This window comes from Scyliorhinus torazame, chromosome X, assembly GCF_047496885.1.
Source record: "Scyliorhinus torazame isolate Kashiwa2021f chromosome X, sScyTor2.1, whole genome shotgun sequence".
Classification (NCBI taxonomy): Eukaryota; Metazoa; Chordata; class Chondrichthyes; order Carcharhiniformes; family Scyliorhinidae; genus Scyliorhinus; species Scyliorhinus torazame.
The window spans coordinates 35,904,205-35,926,028 of record NC_092738.1 but is presented as its reverse complement, the minus strand read 5'-3'; the positions used below and the strand labels follow the sequence as shown (position 1 = coordinate 35,926,028).

The 21,824-nt window shown below is 44.5% G+C and overlaps 1 protein-coding gene across 7 annotated transcripts in view; it reads left to right on the top strand.

The window, feature by feature from the left end:
- The window catches only part of smarcc2 (SWI/SNF related BAF chromatin remodeling complex subunit C2), a 355,784-nt gene that overhangs the window by 3,373 nt on the left and 330,587 nt on the right, over nt 1-21,824 (top strand). For all 7 annotated transcript variants that reach the window (XM_072494060.1, XM_072494062.1, XM_072494064.1 and 4 more), the window contains exons 2-3: nt 12,480-12,599; nt 18,226-18,311. In XM_072494060.1, coding sequence (XP_072350161.1) covers nt 12,480-12,599; nt 18,226-18,311 — 206 coding nt within the window. The remainder of the gene's footprint in view (nt 1-12,479; nt 12,600-18,225; nt 18,312-21,824) is intronic.

Sequence of the window (21,824 nt, the reverse complement as noted above, 5' to 3'; positions counted from 1 at the left end):
TCTCTCTCTCTCTCTCTCTCTCTCTCTCTCTCTCTCTCTGTCTCTCTCTCTCTCTCTCTGTCTCTCTCTCTCTCTCTGTCTCTCTCTCTGTGTCTCTCTCTCTGTCTCTCTCTCTCTCTCTCTCTCTCTCTCTCTCTCTCTCTGTCTCTCTCTCTGTGTCTCTCTCTCTGTCTCTCTCTCTGTCTCTCTCTCTGTCTCTCTCTCTCTCTCTGTCTCTCTCTCTCTCTCTCTGTCTCTCTCTCTCTCTCTCTGTTTCTCGCTCTCTGTCTCTCTCTCTGTCTCTCTCTCTGTCTCTCTCTCTGTCTCTCTCTCTGTCTCTCTCTCTGTCTCTGTCTCTGTCTCTGTCTCTCTCTCTCTCTCTCTCTCTGTTTCTCGCTCTCTGTCTCTCTCTCCACATGACAACCCACACAATTCTGCATCACCAAATGATATAAAAAATTAAAATGCAGCTCCATATATGGAGATTTTAGTTGAATTATCCCTGATAACTTTGTTCGCCCTGAATAAGTGTTTTGCTGTTGTCCTGGCTCTTTGATACTCTTCGAATAACTCCACTCTTAGTCCATACAGTTGCTATTGTACCAAGCAAACCCTTTAATTAGAAGTCCGTCTTTGTTTCTGTATCGTTGGCGCCAATTAAAATGGATGATCTATGTCCAGATGTTAACCTTGGCAGGACAAACTGTTATTCCCCACAGATGTAAAGATCCCAGAGAGTTCTGAACAAGTATGTGAGCATATTGCCCATTGGGCCTCCTGACTTCATTCTGAAAATGCCCAGTACTGCAGGATCAGTCCGAGCCGAATCGATCAATGGTATTGTTCACCTCCCCGCTTAACAGGCACAGGCGAACATTCCTTGCATGTGGGGAGAGATGAAAAGTCGTGGAATATGAGCAGACTTTGTGTCAGTCTGATTATCCCTTTCCCGACAGCCCTGTCACCTGGCCACGGGTACGTCACAGTCTGACGTTGTTCCCTTCGAGTAGCAAGACTAATGCGAGTAACGAAATTAAGAGCCAAGTTTGGTGTGCATTATTCATCAAACCACCCACATGCTGAGACTCTGGAAGTAAGGCGGTTGGCAAACTGTATTTATTATGGGTGAATACCCCAATGTTGTTGAAATGGGCATAACTATCAAGCAATGCAGTTATTTATTGAGCCATTTATTGATCAGGACAGCTACACAAGATAAACTAACAGTAACTGCAGCCGGGTGTGGGGGCAGATATTATTGCCTTTGCCTCGCTAATTGCTCGGAGGCAAATCCTGCTGGGATGGAGGCTGGCAACTCCTTTTTCTTTTTTTGTAGGGGAGGGGGTGATGTAAATTAGCCTGTTCCCTTACTGATGTTTCTATTTCTGTACTTGATCGGATTGGATTTGTTTATTGTCACGTGTACCGAGGTACAGTGTAAAGTATTTTTTTGCGAGCAGCTCAACAGATCATTTAGTACATGAAAAGAAAAAGAAAATACATAATAGGGCAACACGAGGTACGCAATGTAAATATATAGACACCGGCATCGGGTGAAGCATACAGGGTGTAGTGTTAATGAGGTCAGTCCATAAGAGGGTCATTTAGGAGTCTGGTGACAGTGGGGGAGAAGCTGTTTTTGAGTCTGTTCGTGCGTGTTCTCAGACTTCTGTATCTCCTGCCCGATGGAAGAAGTTGGAAGAGTGAGTAAGCCGGGTGGGAGGGATCTTTGATTATGCTGCCCGCTTTCCCCAGGCAGCGGGAGGTGTAGATGGAGTCAATGGATGGGAGGCAGGTTTGTGAGATGGACTGGGCGGTGTTCACGACTCTGAAGTTTCTTGTGGTCCTGGGCCGAGCAGTTGCCATACCAGGCTGTGATGCAGCCTGATAGGATGCTTTCTATGGTGCATCTGTAAAAGTTGATAAGGGTTAATGTGGACATGCCAAATTTTCCTGAGGAAGTATAGGCGCTGTTGTGCTTTCTTGGTGGTAGCGTCGACGTGGGTGGACCAGGACAGATTTTTGGAGATGTGCACCCCTAGGAATTTGAAGCTGTCAACCATCTCCACCTCGGCCCCGTTGATGCTGACAGGGGTGTGTACAGTACTTTGCTTCCTGAAGTCAATGACCAGCTCTTTAGTTTTGCTGGCATTGAGGGAGAGATTGTTGTCGCTACACCACTCCACTAGGTTCTCTATCTCCCGCCTGTATTCGGACTCGTCGTTATTCGAGATCCGGCCCACTATGGTCGTATCGTCAGCAAACTTGTAGATGGAGTTGGAACCAAATTTTGCCACATTGGTGGGATGTAGACCGCTGTGATAATGGCTGAAGTGAACTCCCGGGGGCGGTAGTATGGGAGGCACTTCACATGTGAGTTGAAAAAGGTTAATAAAAATATATTTTTTGAAAAGATAAACCAACAGTCGAGGTAACAACGATTTATACTGCGTGAGAAGAGTCTGTTGCTTGGTTGGCAAGTTAACTCTGACTGGGACAGGCCATGGAGAATGCAGCAGAGAACAGTCAACTGCCAAGCTTTTTGTTTCAGATTCAAACCAGGCAGGCCGCCTCTGATTGGTCAAGACATTGCCATGAGGGATGAACTAGGGAATGCTGTCCCCCAAGCTTTTGGTCATTTGAAAAAGGAACAATGCACGGACATGCTCCTTCTGTCTGCAAAGGACAGAGACGTGTGTGTGAATATATGTAGCTCCTAGCAAATATAATCACATTGCGAGGCTGACTGGTGACCTTAAATTGGTTGTCGGTGTAATTTTGAGCACAATCAGAATTGTTTTGTAAGTGCTGTCCAATCATAAAATCACATCTAATGTTGGAAACTGTCATGATTTCGCAACCATGCGCTTGTTGTATATGGTCTGTACCTTGCCTGGTGTGAATATCTGAAGGGGCATGCTGTTTGTATGATCCGCCCGCCAGTCAGTGGGATGTCCGGCCTACATACTTGGCATCACACAAGCATTGAAATTCAGATAGTACATTACTTGTTAACATAGAACATACAGTGCAGAAGGAGGTCATTCGGCCCATCGAGACCCAAGCCCTCACTTCCACCCTATCCCCGTAACCCAATAACCCTCCCAAACCTTTTGGTCACTAAGGGACAATTTATCATGGCCAATCCACCTAACCTGCACGTCTTTGGACTGTGGGAGGAAACCGGAACATCCTGGAGGAAACCCACGCAGTGTGATAGGCAGAGCACGTTTTTTAATGACGCCGTGTATGCCCAATTATATGGTCTCGGCCCACCTGTCAACGAGATCTTGCTGGTTTTCGCGAGAAATGAATCTTGAATGGACTGACACCTGACCTCTTAACCCTTTCATATTTCTGATATGCAGATACGTTTGCTATATTTGAATGCACAGCTGTATGTAAGAACTTCCTTACACACCTTAATGGGCTCCACCCTGTGCTTAAATAATGGAGCAACCAAAGGAAATCCCCCCATTTCCTCAATGTGCCACTTGAGAAATCTGCCAATGGGGTCTCTACTACTGTCTAACACAAGCCTGCCGTCACTGGTTGATATACACGTTGGGATTCCTGCAGTCCCATGTGCTATAAGATTGGCCGTATCAGCAAACTCATAAATAGGACCTGAGCTATTTGCTCAACATGCCAGTTTGATGTTGAAATATCACTCATTAGAGCTGTCCTGTGGGATAATGACCCTGATTTGCTCGCTGTGTATTGCGGAAACTCATGAATGGATCTAAGGCTGTCACCTTTGGACCTGAAAAGTGCCCAGTCCACCTCGGATTACCCTGGAGGGAGCTGTCGTCAAGCCAAAAAGACGTTTTGCCTATCACACAAGAGTAATGTGGTATATGAATTTCAATGCCTGTGTGATGCCGGGTGTGTAGACCATTTGTCCAAAAGATTCATGGATCAGATCAAACATGTCCCTTCAGCTGTTTTCAGTAGACAAGGTACAGACTATACCCAACCAGCTCGCAAAACTCACACCATTGTGTCTTAACATCAGATGTGATTCTGTGATTGGGCAGCACTTGCTAAACAATCCTGTGTGTGCAAAGAATTGCACTGAAAACAAATTTAAGATTATCAGAGGGGCTCACAGTGTGCCTCACTTACCTGTGCTCAAATCTACATATATTCACACACAGAGGACACCCCTTTTCAGACAGAAGGAGCATGTGCATGCATTGCACCTTTTTCAATTAAACCAAAGCTTGTGAGGGTAGCCAATCATTGGCTCATTCCGAATGGCAATGTCCTGACCAATCGAGAATTGAACAGAGTTGACAAAGGTTTGGTAGTTAAATGTTCTCTGCTGCATTCTCCATCACAAGGCCTGCCGAACCAGCACACACTTCTCGTGCAATATAAATTGTTGTTCCCTTTATTGTTGTTTATCTTGCAGAGCTTCCCTGATAAATGTAAGGCAAAAAGCTTCAACATGACTTTTTTTTTCAGCAACACTCAAATTCTGTACTATCCATCTATGAAAATGTTCTTTGTGACATTTCTTAAAGATTTTTATATCAGTCATTTCCATTGTAAATTTCTAGTGTGTCCTGTTACAAGTGTTTTGGGTGAAGGATAAAAAGTGTTTTGGGCGAAGGATAAAAAGTGTTTTGGGTGAAGGATAAAAAGTGTTTTGGGCGAAGGATAAAAAGTGTTTTGCCTGAAGGATAAAAAGTGTTTTGGGTGAAGGATAAAAAGTGTTTTGGGTGAAGGATAAAAAGTGTTTTGGGTGAAGGATAAAAAGTGTTTTGGGTGAAGGATAAAAAGTGTTTTGGGTGAAGGATAAAAAGTGTTTTGGGTGAAGGATAAAAAGTGTTTTGGGTGAAGGATAAAAAGTGTTTTGGGTGAAGGATAAAAAGTGTTTTGGGTGAAGGATAAAAAGTGTTTTGGGTGAAGGATAAAAAGTGTTTTGGGCGAAGGATAAAAAGTGTTTTGGGTGAAGGATAAAAAGTGTTTTGGGTGAAGGATAAAAAGTGTTTTGGGTGAAGGATAAAAAGTGTTTTGGGTGAAGGATAAAAAGTGTTTTGGGTGAAGGATAAAAAGTGTTTTGCCTGAAGGACAAAAAGTGTTTTGGGTGAAGGATAAAAAGTGTTTTGCCTGAAGGATAAAAAGTGTTTTGGGTGAAGGATAAAAAGTGTTTTGGGTGAAGGATAAAAAGTGTTTTGCCTGAAGGACAAAAAGTGTTTTGGGTGAAGGATAAAAAGTGTTTTGGGTGAAGGATAAAAAGTGTTTTGGGTGAAGGATAAAAAGTGTTTTGGGTGAAGGATAAAAAGTGTTTTGCCTGAAGGATAAAAAGTGTTTTGGGTGAAGGATAAAAAGTGTTTTGGGTGAAGGATAAAAAGTGTTTTGGGTGAAGGATAAAAAGTGTTTTGGGTGAAGGATAAAAAGTGTTTTGGGTGAAGGATAAAAAGTGTTTTGGGCGAAGGATAAAAAGTGTTTTGGGTGAAGGATAAAAAGTGTTTTGGGTGAAGGATAAAAAGTGTTTTGCCTGAAGGACAAAAAGTGTTTTGGGTGAAGGATAAAAAGTGTTTTGCCTGAAGGATAAAAAGTGTTTTGGGTGAAGGATAAAAAGTGTTTTGGGTGAAGGATAAAAAGTGTTTTGCCTGAAGGACAAAAAGTGTTTTGGGTGAAGGATAAAAAGTGTTTTGGGTGAAGGATAAAAAGTGTTTTGGGTGAAGGATAAAAAGTGTTTTGGGTGAAGGATAAAAAGTGTTTTGCCTGAAGGATAAAAAGTGTTTTGGGTGAAGGATAAAAAGTGTTTTGGGTGAAGATAAAAAGTGTTTTGCCTGAAGGATAAAAAGTGTTTTGGGTGAAGGGTAAAAAGTGTTTTGGGTGAAGGATAAAAAGTGTTTTGGGTGAAGGATAAAAAGTGTTTTGGGTGAAGGATAAAAAGTGTTTTGCCTGAAGGATAAAAAGTGTTTTGGGTGAAGGATAAAAAGTGTTTTGGGTGAAGGATAAAAAGTGTTTTGGGTGAAGGATAAAAAGTGTTTTGCCTGAAGGATAAAAAGTGTTTTGGGTGAAGGATAAAAAGTGTTTTGGGTGAAGGATAAAAAGTGTTTTGGATGAAGGATAAAAAGTGTTTTGTGTGAAGGATAAAAAGTGTTTTGGGTGAAGGGTAAAAAGTGTTTTGGGTGAAGGATAAAAAGTGTTTTGGATGAAGGATAAAAAGTGTTTTGTGTGAAGGATAAAAAGTGTTTTGGGTGAAGGATAAAAAGTGTTTTGGATGAAGGATAAAAAGTGTTTTGGGTGAAGGATAAAAAGTGTTTTGTGTGAAGGATAAAAAGTGTTTTGGGTGAAGGATAAAAAGTGTTTTGGGTGAAGGATAAAAAGTGTTTTGGGTGAAGGATAAAAAGTGTTTTGGGTGAAGGATAAAAAGTGTTTTGGGTGAAGGATAAAAAGTGTTTTGGGTGAAGGATAAAAAGTGTTTTGCCTGAAGGATAAAAAGTGTTTTGGGTGAAGGATAAAAAGTGTTTTGGGTGAAGGATAAAAAGTGTTTTGGGTGAAGGGTAAAAAGTGTTTTGGGTGAAGGATAAAAAGTGTTTTGGGTGAAGGATAAAAAGTGTTTTGGGTGAAGGATAAAAAGTTTTGGGTGAAGGATAAAAAGTGTTTTGGGTGAAGGATAAAAAGTGTTTTAGGTGAAGGATAAAAAGTGTTTTGGGTGAAGGATAAAAAGTGTTTTGGGTGAAGGATAAAAAGTGTTTTGGGTGAAGGATAAAAAGTGTTTTGGGTGAAGGATAAAAAGTGTTTTGGGTGAAGGATAAAAAGTGTTTTGGGTGAAGGATAAAAAGTGTTTTGGGTGAAGGATAAAAAGTGTTTTGGGTGAAGGATAAAAAGTGCTTTGGGTGAAGGATAAAAAGTGTTTTGCCTGAAGGATAAAAAGTGTTTTGGGTGAAGGATAAAAAGTGTTTTGGGTGAAGATAAAAAGTGTTTTGGGTGAAGGATAAAAAGTTTTGGGTGAAGGATAAAAAGTGTTTTGGGCGAAGGATAAAAAGTGTTTTGGGTGAAGGATAAAAAGTGTTTTGGGTGAAGGATAAAAAGTGTTTTGGGTGAAGGATAAAAAGTGTTTTGGGTGAAGGGTAAAAAGTGTTTTGGGTGAAGGATAAAAAGTGTTTTGGGTGAAGGATAAAAAGTGTTTTGGGTGAAGGATAAAAAGTGTTTTGGGTGAAGGATAAAAAGTGTTTTGGGTGAAGGATAAAAAGTGTTTTGGGTGAAGGATAAAAAGTGCTTTGGGTGAAGGATAAAAAGTGTTTTGCCTGAAGGATAAAAAGTGTTTTGGGTGAAGGATAAAAAGTGTTTTGGGTGAAGGATAAAAAGTGCTTTGGGTGAAGGATAAAAAGTGTTTTGCCTGAAGGATAAAAAGTGTTTTGGGTGAAGGATAAAAAGTGTTTTGGGTGAAGATAAAAAGTGTTTTGGGTGAAGGATAAAAAGTTTTGGGTGAAGGATAAAAAGTGTTTTGGGCGAAGGATAAAAAGTGTTTTGGGTGAAGGATAAAAAGTGTTTTGGGTGAAGGATAAAAAGTGTTTTGGGTGAAGGATAAAAAGTGTTTTGGGTGAAGGGTAAAAAGTGTTTTGGGTGAAGGATAAAAAGTGTTTTGGGTGAAGGATAAAAAGTGTTTTGGGTGAAGGATAAAAAGTGTTTTGGGTGAAGGATAAAAAGTGTTTTGGGTGAAGGATAAAAAGTGTTTTGGGTGAAGGATAAAAAGTGTTTTGGGTGAAGGATAAAAAGTGTTTTGGGTGAAGATAAAAAGTGTTTTGGGTGAAGGATAAAAAGTTTTGGGTGAAGGATAAAAAGTGTTTTGGGCGAAGGATAAAAAGTGTTTTGGGTGAAGGATAAAAAGTGTTTTGGGTGAAGGATAAAAAGTGTTTTGGGTGAAGGATAAAAAGTGTTTTGGGTGAAGGGTAAAAAGTGTTTTGGGTGAAGGATAAAAAGTGTTTTGGGTGAAGGATAAAAAGTGTTTTGGGTGAAGGATAAAAAGTGTTTTGGGTGAAGGATAAAAAGTGTTTTGGGTGAAGGATAAAAAGTGTTTTGGGTGAAGGATAAAAAGTGTTTTGGGTGAAGGATAAAAAGTGTTTTGGGTGAAGGATAAAAAGTGTTTTGGGTGAAGGATAAAAAGTGTTTTGGGTGAAGGATAAAAAGTGTTTTGGGTGAAGGATAAAAAGTGTTTTGGGTGAAGGATAAAAAGTGTTTTGGGTGAAGGATAAAAAGTGTTTTGGGTGAAGGATAAAAAGTGTTTTGGGTGAAGGATAAAAAGTGTTTTGGGTGAAGGATAAAAAGTGCTTTGGGTGAAGGATAAAAAGTGTTTTGCCTGAAGGATAAAAAGTGTTTTGGGTGAAGGATAAAAAGTGTTTTGGGTGAAGATAAAAAGTGTTTTGGGTGAAGGATAAAAAGTTTTGGGTGAAGGATAAAAAGTGTTTTGGGTGAAGGATAAAAAGTGTTTTGGGTGAAGGATAAAAAGTGTTTTGGGTGAAGGATAAAAAGTGTTTTGGGTGAAGGATAAAAAGTGCTTTGGGTGAAGGATAAAAAGTGTTTTGCCTGAAGGATAAAAAGTGTTTTGGGTGAAGGATAAAAAGTGTTTTGGGTGAAGATAAAAAGTGTTTTGGGTGAAGGATAAAAAGTTTTGGGTGAAGGATAAAAAGTGTTTTGGGCGAAGGATAAAAAGTGTTTTGGGTGAAGGATAAAAAGTGTTTTGGGTGAAGGATAAAAAGTGTTTTGGGTGAAGGATAAAAAGTGTTTTGGGCGAAGGATAAAAAGTGTTTTGGGCGAAGGATAAAAAGTGTTTTGGGCGAAGGATAAAAAGTGTTTTGGGCGAAGGGTAAAAAGTGTTTTGGGTGAAGGGTAAAAAGTGTTTTGGGTGAAGGATAAAAAGTGTTTTGGGTGAAGGATAAAAAGTGTTTTGGGTGAAGGATAAAAAGTGTTTTGGGTGAAGGATAAAAAGTGTTTTGGGCGAAGGATAAAAAGTGTTTTGGGCGAAGGATAAAAAGTGTTTTGGGCGAAGGATAAAAAGTGTTTTGGGTGAAGGATAAAAAGTGTTTTAGGTGAAGGATAAAAAGTGTTTTGTGTGAAGGATAAAAAGTGTTTTGGGCGAAGGATAAAAAGTGTTTTGGGCGAAGGATAAAAAGTGTTTTGGGCGAAGGATAAAAAGTGTTTTGGGCGAAGGATAAAAAGTATTTTGGGCGAAGGATAAAAAGTGTTTTGGGTGAAGGATAAAAAGTGTTTTGGGTGAAGGATAAAAAGTGTTTTGGGTGAAGGATAAAAAGTGTTTTGGGCGAAGGATAAAAAGTGTTTTGGGCGAAGGATAAAAAGTGTTTTGGGCGAAGGATAAAAAGTGTTTTGGGTGAAGGATAAAAAGTGTTTTGGGTGAAGGATAAAAAGTGTTTTGGGTGAAGGATAAAAAGTGTTTTGGGTGAAGGATAAAAAATGTTTTGGGTGAAGGATAAAAAGTGTTTTGGGTGAAGGATAAAAAGTGTTTTGGGTGAAGGATAAAAAGTGTTTTGGGTGAAGGATAAAAAGTGTTTTGGGTGAAGGATAAAAAGTGTTTTGGGTGAAGGATAAAAAGTGTTTTGGGTGAAGGATAAAAAGTGTTTTGGGAGAAGATAAAAAGTGTTTTGGGTGAAGGATAAAAAGTGTTTTGGGTGAAGGATAAAAAGTGTTTTGGGTGAAGGATAAAAGGTGTTTTGGGTGAAGGATAAAAAGTTTTGGGTGAAGGATAAAAAGTGTTTTGGGTGAAGGATAAAAAGGGTTTTGGGTGAAGGATGAAAAGTGTTTTGGGTGAAGGATGAAAAGGGTTTTGGGTGAAGGATGAAAAGTGTTTTGGGTGAAGGATGAAAAGGGTTTTGGGTGAAGGATAAAAAGTGTTTTGGGCGAAGGATGAAAAGTGTTTTGGGCGAAGGATAAAAAGTGTTTTGGGCGAAGGATAAAAAGTGTTTTGGGCGAAGGATAAAAAGTGTTTTGGGCGAAGGATAAAAAGTGTTTTGGGCGAAGGATAAAAAGTGTTTTGGGCGAAGGATAAAAAGTGTTTTGGGTGAGAAAAAGAAGTGTTTTGGTGAAGATAAAAAAATGTTTTTTTTACCGCCTGGTGGCACAGTGGTTAGCACTATTGCTTCACGGCATCCGGGTTCAATTCCGGCCTTGGGTCACTGTCTGTGTGGAGTCTGCACGTTCTCCCCGTGTCTGCGTGGGTTTCCTCCGAGTGCTCTGGTTTCCTCCCACAGTCCAAAGATGTGCAGGTTAGGTGGATTGGCCGTGATAAATTGTTCCTTAGTGTCCAAAAAAAGTTAGATGGGGTTACGGGAATAGGGTTGAGGTGGGGGCTTAAGCAGGATGCTCTTTCCAAGGGCCGATGCAGCTCGATGGGCTGAATGGCCTCCTGCTTGTAAATTCTATGATTCTACTATTGCTCCTTTTGCAGATCATCTAAATCGATCTGTACTCGGGTTAGATTCCTCATGGACCTTTATAATTGTCATAAGCCTCCTTTTCCGGTCTCGTTTTCATCTGTATCTTTAGTCACCTAGAGAGTTCCTGTTTTGGATGCCTTTCTTTTCACCATCATGACAATGTGTCTGTACCTGAACCATCTCCTCTTTGAAGGCCTCCCATTGTTTAGTTTCACCAATTTATGCTTCCAATTCACCTGGGCCAAACCCTTTTACAACTCACTAGTTAACGTGCCCCCGATTGAATGGTTTTTGCTTGAGTGTCCCCTTGTACTTTTTTGCAACTATCTAAACCTGATGGTGATATGATCACTGTTTCCCAAATGCTCTCTCATTGAATCATACTTCCCTTGCACTCAGGAATATTAAATTTGCAATTCTTTCTTTCTTTGAACAAGGTGTTTTACTGCCACTATCTGATCGCGCTATATGGTGACTGATGCTTCCAGCTTACTCACCTTATTTACTATTTCTTGTGTATTCACACAAATGAACTCCAAACCGATCCAGATTGCTTCACATTTCCTAATCCCTCCTACTTCTGAACTATTTGTTTATTATTAATAATAATAATAATCTTTATTAGTGTCACAAGCAGGCTTACATTAACACTGCAATGAAGTTACTGTGAAAAGCCCCTAGTCGCCACACTCCGCCGCCTGTTCGGGTACACCGAGGGAGAATTCAGAATGTCTAATTCATCTAACAAGCACGTCTTTTGGGACTTGTGGGAGGAAACCGGAGCACCTGGAGGAAACCCACGCAGACACGGGGAGAACGTGCAGACTCTGCAGACTGTGACCCAGCGGGGAATCGAACCTGGGACCCTGGCGCTGTGAAGCAACAGTGCTACCCACTGGAAATTATGTATGTTGTTTCCAGATCAAAAGAAAGTACAAGCCAGGTTATAAAAGAGTTCCTTAAAAGGGCCAACAAGTCTGGGAGACGGGGTCATAAAACTCCATTAGCAATATAAATTATTCATATGTGGCAGAATCAAAGGGTAGCGCGAAAGGTAAAAAGAAGGCATATGCCATGTTATCATGGACACGGGATGTTGGAGAGGGCGATGGTGGTGGTGAAAGGAAGTCTTTTTAACTTGGTGTGCCCATGTTTGTTGACAGAAGTAAGTAGTGCAGTGCAGTTTGGATTTCATGAGGGAAAAAACAGCTGGAAGATTTGCCCTAATGGAAGTGGTGCTCACAGAGCCTTGTCGCAGAAGGTTGAATAGTTAGCTTAGAAAGAGCTATACAAAAGCAGTGGGAGCAGATTGGGGAAATAAAAAAGCCATTTGCATACGTTCAAAGCCGGGACCAGGAGCTGAAGAGTCCACAACAATCCTGAGGTTGGGAAAGAATCTTGGTGGATCACTTAGCCACAAGCTAATGGAAGGATCCCCACGTAATTGATACCTCAAGGAATAGCTGGAATACTAAGGAGAATTAAAGGCAATTCCAGAGGGCTGTGGCATACCTTCTGGGTTGGTCCAAGGAAAAGTGAATGAACCGTCAAGATTTTGTGCAGGAAGGGAACTCTTGGTGGCGAGGTGGGGGGTTGGTTGAGGAGAAAGAAGTAGGACTGAGTTTATAGCTTAAGTCTTTATACGGTATAGTGTACGGTGGTGTTGCAGTTTTATTTAATTCTCTTTATGTACACAATGAAGTTTCTATTCTTTTAAAAAGTGAAATTGGTCAGTTATTTGCCAGTTTTCGGATTTCTTGTTTGAAGGTTAATAATCCTGAACAGAATTGTAACACCGCTATAAGAATGTCAACTTAGATCACCTTTTGTGAAATTCTTTAAAGTTTTCTGTAAGTTACAAGCATTTTGGCCAAATCTAAAAGCATGCGTTTAAGTAGGGAAAAACGCAAGTGATTTTTGCGGGTAATATGCGGTAATTTATTTCTGAAAGAAATGTAAAATTAGAGAATTGTTGAGGTACACATCCAGAGAGGCGATTTTGTGCTGAGAAAATCAAGGGACTGAGATTTTTCCGTGAAGCCACGTGCACTGTCTCTGACATGTCTGATGGTGATTTTCTTACAGTACATCCAAGCAGAACCACCAACTAACAAGTCTCTTTCCAGTCTGGTTGTCCAGCTACTACAGTTCCAGGAGGAGGTGTTTGGAAAACACGTGAGCAATGCACCTCTAACCAAATTGCCAGTAAGTAGCACCACTCATTTCTGTCATAACCGCACGTGTAACCTTTTAGCACTGGTTTAACATCGGAACAGGAGGAGGCCATATAGTCCCTTGAGCCTCTTCCGCCATCCAGTTGGATCATGATCTGTGTCTTAATTCATCTGCCCACCTTGGTTAACACTCTTAACCAACAAAAATCTATCAACCTCGATTTTGTAACCTTCAATTGAGCCCCAGTCTCTGGGAGAGAGTTCCATTACCCTTTGTGGAAAAAGGTACTTCCTGGCCCCACCCCTGAGTAGTCTAGCTCTAATTTTAAGATTATGTGCCCCTGTTCCGAAACCCCCCGTCCCCCCAGCCAGAGGGAATAGTTTTTATTGAGTTACTTTATTAAATTCTGCAACATTCTAGTTATATCACCCCCTCATCTTCTATATTCAAGAGAGCACAAGCCTAGATATGGGGAAGGTGTCAGAGGATTAGAGGGTGGAAAATGTGACACCCTTATTCAAGAACAGGTGCAAGGACAGTCCTCGTAGCTACAGGGTGGTTAGTCTGACCCCAGTGGGTAAGATTTTACCATCTTGAGTTCAGGGAAAATATCAACTTCCACCAGGAGAGGTTTGAGTTCTTTAAGGAGAGCCAGCACAGATTGGTGGAAGGCAGATCGTGAATTTTTTGATGAAGTAACAGAAGGTTGATGAGGGGAATGCGGTAGATGTTGTCTATATGGATTTTAAGAACGTGTTTGACAAATTACCACATAAAAGGCTGGTTAACAAAATTAAATTTGCTGGAATAGGAGGGTTGGTGTCACCTTGGACAGAAAATTAGCTTCAGAACAGAAAACAGTGAGGTGTGATAAATGGTTGTTTTCAGACTGGAGGGTGGTAGACACTGACGCTCCCCAAGGCTCAATGCTGGGACTACTGCTTTTTTAACGATCTATAAATGACTTTGATCTTGAAATACAGAGTGCAAATTCAAAATTTGCTGAATTTTGGAGGAATGGCAGTGAGGATGATCTATAAGAGGACATAGATGGGCTAGCAGAATGGGCAGACAAGTGGCAGATACAATTTAATACAGAGAAATGGGAGGTGATACATTTTGGCAGAAGGGTTAAGGAGAGACAATATAGACTTAATGACAGCTCTAAAGAGTATGCAGGGACAGAGCGACCTGGGGGTACATGTGAATAGATATTTGAAAATGACGGGACAGATTGAGAGGGAGGTTAGCAAAGCGTATGGGATCTTGTGCTTCAGAAATAGAAGCATTGAGGACAAAAGGGGAGTTATGCTGAACCTTTATAAAACTCTGGTTAGGCCACAACTCGAGTATTGTGTCCAGCTCTGGTCACCACACTTTAGGAAGGGTGCGAGGGGGCAGAGGGAAGTTTACCAGGATGGTTCCAGGATTGAGGGGTTTTTAGCTCCAAGGTCCGGGTTGGAGAAGCTGGGATTGTTCTCCTTGGAGTGAAGGAGATTGAAGGGGGATTTGACGGAGGTGATCGTGACAGGTTTAGATAAGGTAGACAAAGAAAAGCTGTTCTCATTGGCTGAAGGTGATAGGGTGGGAGGGACACAGTTCACGATTTTGGGCAAGATATGCAGCAGGGGAACGTGAGGATAGCGAGCGGTAATGATCTGGAACTCACTGCCCATGAGGGTGGTGGAAGTGCAGAAAAAGCAATGATTTCAAAAGGAAATTGAAGGGGTGCCTGAAGGAAATAAGATTGCAGGGCCATGGGGACAGAGTGGGGACGTGAGCCTGACTGCATTGCTCCCCAGGGAACCGGCATGGACTCAATGGCATCCTCCTGTGCTGTAAATGGCTTGTACGCTCATGCAAACTGTCCGCAAAATTCGAACCTTCCACCTCGGCACGCTTGCATGTTTCCAAATCAAGCCAAGCTCCTGTGCACAGGAGCTTTTGTAATGACGAGGATTCCAAGAACTGTACGGAGCACCGTGATTCTGTGATAAATCTGTCCAAGGTATGAGGGCATCTCAATTGAAATCAAACACTACATCTCACGTGGCATTGTGCAAGGGCAGTCTTCCACCTAGAGCACAGATTCTGATGTTTAGCTTTAGCAGAGGTTTGTTCCAACCTCATTATCACACAATTTGTACATTTTCTTCATTTATTCATGGGATATGGGCCTCGCTGGCAAGGCCAGCATTTTTTGCCCATCCTTAATTGCCCTTGAACGGAATTGGCTTTTCGGCGATTTCACAGGACAACCACATTGCTGTGGGTCTGGAGTCACATGTAGGCCAGACCGGGTAAGGACGGGAGATTTCCTTCCCTAAAGGACATTAGTGAGCCAGAGGGGTTTTTACGACAATCGGCAATGGTTTCATGGTCATCTTTATTGAGGCCAGCTTGCAATTCCAGACTTATTAATTGAATTAAAATTCCACCAGAGCCTTAGCCTGGGCCTCTGGATTACGATCCAGCGAGATTACTGGTAGACCAATATCTCCCCAATTGTTTTAATGGAGCAACTTGAACAGAAGGAAAGGTGGCACAGTGGTTAGCACTGCTGCCTCACAGCGCCAGGGTCCTGCATTCAATTCCGACCTGGGGTGACTGTCTGTGGAGTTTGTGCCTTGTCCCCGTGTCTGCGTGGGTTTCCTCCTACAGTGCAAAAAATCTGTTGGTTAGGTGGATTGGCCATGTTAAATTGCCACTTAATCTCCAAAGATGTCCAGAAAGGGCAGCACGTTAGCATTGTGGATAGCACAATTGCTTCACAGCTCCAGGGTCCCAGGTTCGATTCCGGCTTGGGTCACTGTCTGTGCGGAGTCTGCACATCCTCCCCGTGTCTGCGTGGGTTTCCTCCGGGTGCTCCGGTTTCCTCCCACAGTCCAAAGATGTGCAGGTTAGGTGGATTGGCCGTGCTAAATTGCCCTTCGTGTCCAAAATTGCCCTTAGTGTTGGGTGGGGTACTGGGTTATGGGGATAGGGTGGGGTGTTGACCTTGGGTAGGGTGCTCTTTCCAAGAGCCGGTGCAGACTCGATGGGCCGAATGACTGTAAATTCTATAACTATGTGCAGATCAGGTGGATTGGCCATGTTAAATTGTCCCATAGTGTCCAAAGATGTACAGGTTAGGTGGATTGGCCATGTTAAATTGTCCCTTAGTGTCCAAAGATGTGCAGGTTAGGTGGATTGGCCACGATAAATTGTCGCTTAGTGTCCAAAGATGTGCAGGTTAGGTGGATTGGCCATGATAAATTGTCCCTTAGTGTCCAAAGATGTGCAGGTTAGGTGGATTGGCCATGTTAAATTGTCCCTTAGTGTCCAAAGATGTGCAGGTTAGGTGGATTGGCCATGTCATCTTTGGGTTGTGGGGGTGAAACCCACGCAGACACGGGGAGAATGTGCAAATTCCACACGGACAGTGACCCAGAGCCGGGATCGAACCTGGGACCTCTGTGCCGTGAGGCAGCAGTGCTAACCCACTGCGCCACCGTGCCGCCCCATCTTAAATCCATTACCCACTGGATGATCAACCATACACTGGAGGGACAAAACAGAAAAGAAGCATAGAATTCCTATAGTGCAGACAGAGGCCATTCAGCCCATTGGATCTGCACTGACCCTCTGGAAGAGCACCCTACCTAGGCCCACTGCCCTGCCCTATCCCTGTAACCCCACCTAACCTGCCACCTTTGGACTGTGGGAGGAAACCGGAGCACCCGGAGGAAACCCACGCAGACACGGGGAGAATGTGCAGACTCCGCACAGACAGTGACCCAAGCCGTAAATCGAACCAGGGACTCTGGAGCTGTGAAGCAACTGTGCTAACCACTGTGCTACCGTCACAGAGGGAGAATTCAGAATGTCCAATTCACCTAACCTGCACATCATTGGACTGTGGGAGGAAACCGGAGCACCCGGAGGAAACCCACGCACACACGGGGAGGATGTGTAGACTCCACACAGTCACCCGAAGCCGGAATTGAACCCGGGACCCTGGAGCTGTGAAGCAACAGTGCTAACCCCCGGGACGTTATCTCTGAGGAAAGCAAAAGGGATATATTCGCAACAAAAAAACAAAGGTTGTCTGTTCACTCCAATCCCCCCTCCAACTGAAATTTGTGATTTGCTACTTATTAATAATCCTACTTTCTCTGAGCGAAATGAAATATCTCCAGATACAAATGGTCATTGTGCAAATGGCCTGGCCATTGGCAAGGTAGAGGCTGCCTGTCCCCACTGCAGGGTTTCAGTTCAGATTGAGCGAACCATCCATCCGGTCACAAATAAAAATCCAAAAAGCTGCCAAAACGATGAGGAGGCTTTTGAGAGGTCACAGAAGAGATTTACCAGGATGTTGCCTGGTATGGAGGGCATTAGCTATGAGGAGCGGTTAAATAAACTCGGTTTGTTCTCACTGGAACGACGGAGATTGAGGGGCGACCTGATAGAGGTCTACAAAATTATGAGGGGCATAGACAGAGTGGATAGTCAGAGGCTTTTCCCCAGGGTCGAGGGGTCAATTACTAGGGAACAGAGAGCATACAGTGCCGAAGGAGGCCATTCAGCCCATCGCGCCTGCGCCAACCCCCTTTAAGCCCTCACTTCCACCCTATCCCCGTAACCCAATAACCCCGCCTACCCTTTTTGGACACTAAGGGACAATTTAGCATGTCCAATCTACCTAACCTGCACATCTTTGGCCTGTGGGAGGAAACCGGAGCACCCGGAGGAAACCCACGCAGACACGGGGAGAATGTGCAGACTCCGCACAGACAGTGACCCAAGCCGTAAATCGAACCAGGGACTCTGGAGCTGTGAAGCAACTGTGCTAACCACTGTGCTACCGTCACAGAGGGAGAATTCAGAATGTCCAATTCACCTAACCTGCACATCATTGGACTGTGGGAGGAAACCGGAGCACCCGGAGGAAACCCACGCAGACACGGGGAGAACGTGCAGACTCCGCACAGACAGTGACCCAGCGGGGAATCAAACCTGGGACCCTGGCACTGTGAAGCCACCGTGCTGCCCACGGTAGCACAGTGTTTAAGCTGCGAGGGGCAAGGTTTAGAGGAGATGTACGAGGCAAGTTTTTTACGCAGAGGGTAGTGGGTGCCTGGAACTCGCTGCCGGAGGAGGTGGTGGAAGCAGGGACGATAGTGACATTTAAGGGGCATCTTGACAAATACATGAATAGGATGGGAATAGAGGGATATGGACCCAGGAAGTGCAGAAGATTGTAGTTTAGTCGGGCAGCATGGTCGGCACAGGTTGGAGGGCCGAAGGACCTGTTCCTGTGCTGTACTTTTCTTTGTTCTATGTGTCCCAACCAACACTCACGCTGCCCCTTGCAGAACGGAAAACAAAAGATCAGTCATTCTGAAGTTGTGCAAAAGCACAATTTAAACAAACAGTTTAAATGTGGTCAGACCTACATTGGCACAACACTAGGCCCAAGAGCAGCCGGAAGCCTCCACTCGATCCCAACATTTAGAGGAACACTTTCCTCCTCTGCTATGATATACTTCTTGCAAACCTAAACTTCACTGCATTGGTAGCTTTCTGGAAGCTTTTACAGACAAAGTAACAATGCCTTCAGCTGGATTCGACTGCTATTCATGTCTAGTATTAAGATGATGCCTCTCTTTTCCAGATGAAATGCTTCCTAGACTTCAAAGCTGGTGGAGCTCTCTGCCATATTCTAGCTGCTGCTTACAAATTCAAGAGTGACCAAGGATGGTAAGTGGAATGTCCTGGCCAGTGACACTCTTCAAGCTATGTCACACCCTGTGATGCTGTTACAGCAGCATTCTCATCTGCACAGACCAATGGAGTTGCCCAATCATTGAAATGTCACTAAGTAGCGAACTGGCTGTCAATAACACGTTTCCCCAAATTAAACAACAAAACTTAGGGGAACCTATTGTGGAAATACAAAGCAGGTCTCATTGCTTGTAACATTTACTGAACCCTGCCAGTGATTAGTGATGGGGGATGTACTGAGTGGAGTGTCTCAGTGATGGGGATGTACTGAGTGGAGTGTCTCAGTGACGGGGATGTACTGAGTGGAGTGTCTCAGTGACGGGGATGTACTGAGTGGAGTGTCTCAGTGATGGGGGATGTACTGAGTGGAGTGTCTCAGTGATGGGGATGTACTGAGTGGAGTGTCTCAGTGATGGGGGATGTACTGAATGGAGTGTCTCAGTGATGGGGGATGTCCTGAGTGGAGTGTCTCAGTGATCGGGATGGGGATGTACTGAGTGGAGTGTCTCAGTGATGGGGGATGTACTGAGTGGAGTGTCTCAGTGATGGGGATGTACTGAGTGGAGTGTCTCAGTGATGGGGGATGTACTGAATGGAGTGTCTCAGTGATGGGGGATGTCCTGAGTGGAGTGTCTCAGTGATGGGGATGGGGATGTACTGAGTGGAGTGTCTCAGTGATGGGGGATGGGGATGTACTGAGTGCAGTGTCTCAGTGATGGGGGATGTACTGAGTGGAGTGTCTCAGTGATGGGGATGTACTGAGTGGAGTGTCTCAGTGATGGGGGATGTACTGAGTGGAGGGTCTCCGTGATGGGGATGTACTGAGTGGAGTGTCTCAGTGATGGGGATGTACTGAGTGGAGTGTCTCAGTGATGGGGATGTACTGAGTGGAGTGTCTCAGTGATGGGGATGTACTGAGTGGAGTGTCTCAGTGATGGGGGATGTACTGAGCGGAGTGTCTCAGTGATGGGGGATGTACGGAGTGGAGTGTCTCAGTGATGGGGATGTACTGAGTGGAGTGTCTCAGTGATGGGGATGTACTGAGTGGAGTGTCTCAGTGATGGGGATGTACTGAGTGGAGTGTCTCAGTGATGGGGATGTACTGAGTGGAGTGTCTCAGTGATGGGGATGTACTGAGTGGAGTGTCTCAGTGATGGGGATGTACTGAGTGGAGTGTCTCAGTGATGGGGGATGTACTGAGCGGAGTGTCTCAGTGATGGGGGATGTACGGAGTGGAGTGTCTCAGTGATGGGGATGTACTGAGTGGAGTGTCACAGTGATGGGGGATGTACTGAGTGGAGTGTCTCAGTGATGGGTGATGTACTGAGTGGAGTGTCTCCGTGATGGGGGATGTACTGAGTGGAGTGTCTCAGTGATGGGGGATGTACTGAGTGGAGTGTCTCAGTGATGGGAATGTACTGAGTGGAGTGTCTCAGTGATGAGGGATGTACTGAGTGGGGTGTCTCAGTGATGGGGATGGGGATGTACTGAGTGGAGTGTCTCAGTGATGGGGGATGTACTGAGTGGAGTGTCTCAGGGATGGAGATGTACTGAGTGGAGTGTCTCAGTGATGGGGGATGTACTGAGTGGAGTGTCTCAGTGATGGGGGATGTACTGAGTGGAGTGTCTCAGTGATGGGTGATGTACTGAGTGGAGTGTCTCAGTGATGGGAATGTACTGAGTGGAGTGTCTCAGTGATGGGGGATGTACTGAGTGGGGTGTCTCAGTGATGGGGATGGGGATGTACTGAGTGGAGTGTCTCAGTGATGGGGGATGTACTGAGTGGAGTGTCTCAGTGATGGAGATGTACTGAGTGGAGTGTCTCAGTGATGGGGGATGTACTGAGTGGAGTGTCTCAGTGATGGGGATGTACTGAGTGGAGTGTCTCAGTGATGGGGATAGGGGATGTACTGAGTGGAGTGTCTCTGTGATGGGGGATGTACTGAGTGGAGTGTCTCAGTGATGGGGATGGGGATGTACTGAGTGGAGTCTCTCAGTGATGGGGATGGGGATGTACTGAGTGGAGTGTCTCAGTGATGGTGGATGTACTGAGTGGGGTGTCTCAGTGATGGGGATGTACTGAGTGGAGTGTCTCAGTGATGGGGATGTACTGAGTGGAGTGTCTCAGTGATGGGGGATGTGCTGAGTGGAGTGTCTCAGTGATGGGGATGGGGATGTCCTGAGTGGAGTGTCTCAGTGCTGGGGATGTACTGAGTGGAGTGTCTCAGTGATGGGGATGTACTGAGTGGAGTGTTTCAGTGATGGGGGATGTACTGAGTGGAGTGTCTCAGTGATGGGGGATGTACTGAGTGGAATGTCTCAGTGATGGGGATGCACTGAGTGGAGTGTCTCAGTGATGGGGATGTACTGAGTGGAGTGACTCAGTGATGGGGATGTACTGAGTGGAGTGTCTCAGTGATGGGGGATGTACTGAGTGGAGTGTCTCAGTGATGGGGGATGTACTGAGTGGAGTGTCTCAGTGATGGGGATGGGGATGTACTGAGTGGAGTGTCTCAGTGATGGGGATGGGGATGTACTGAGTGGAGTGTCTCAGTGATGGGGATGGGGATGTACTGAGTGGAGTGTCTCAGTGATGGGGATGTACTGAGTGGAGTGTCTCAGTGATGGGGATGTACTGAGTGGAATGTCTCAGTGATGGGGATGTACTGAGTGGAGTGTCTCAGTGATGGGGATGTACTGAGTGGAGTGTCTCAGTGATGGGGGATGTACTGAGTGGAGTGTCTCAGTGATGGGGATGTACTGAGTGGAGTGTCTCAGTGATGGGGATGTACTGAGTGGAGTGTCTCAGTGATGGGGGATGTACTGAGTGGAGTGTCTCAGTGATGGGGATGGGGATGTACTGAGTGGAGTGTCTCAGTGATGGGGATGGGGATGTACTGAGTGGAGTGTCTCAGTGATGGGGATGTACTGAGTGGAGTGTCTCAGTGATGGGGATGTACTGAGTGGAGTGTCTCAGTGATGGGGGATGTACTGAGTGGAGTGTCTCAGTGATGGGGATGTACTGAGTGGAGTGTCTCAGTGATGGGGAGGTACTGAGTGGAGTGTCTCAGTGATGGGGGATGTACTGAGTGGAGTGTCTCAGTGATGGGGATGTACTGAGTGGAGTGACTCAGTGATGGGGATGTACTGAGTGGAGTGTCTCAGTGATGGGGATGTACTGAGTGGAGTGTCTCAGTGATGGGGATGTACTGAGTGGAGTGTCTCAGTGATGGGGATGGGGATGTACTGAGTGGAGTGTCTCAGTGATGGGGATGGGGATGTACTGAGTGGAGTGTCTCAGTGATGGGGATGTACTGAGTGGAGTGTCTCAGTGATGGGGATGAGGATGGACTGAGTGGAGTGTCTCAGTGATGGGGATGGGGGATGTACCGAGTGGAGTGTCTCAGTGATGGGGATGTACTGAGTGGAGTGTCTCAGTGATAGGGGATGTACTGAGTGGAGTGTCTCAGTGATGGGGGATGTACTGAG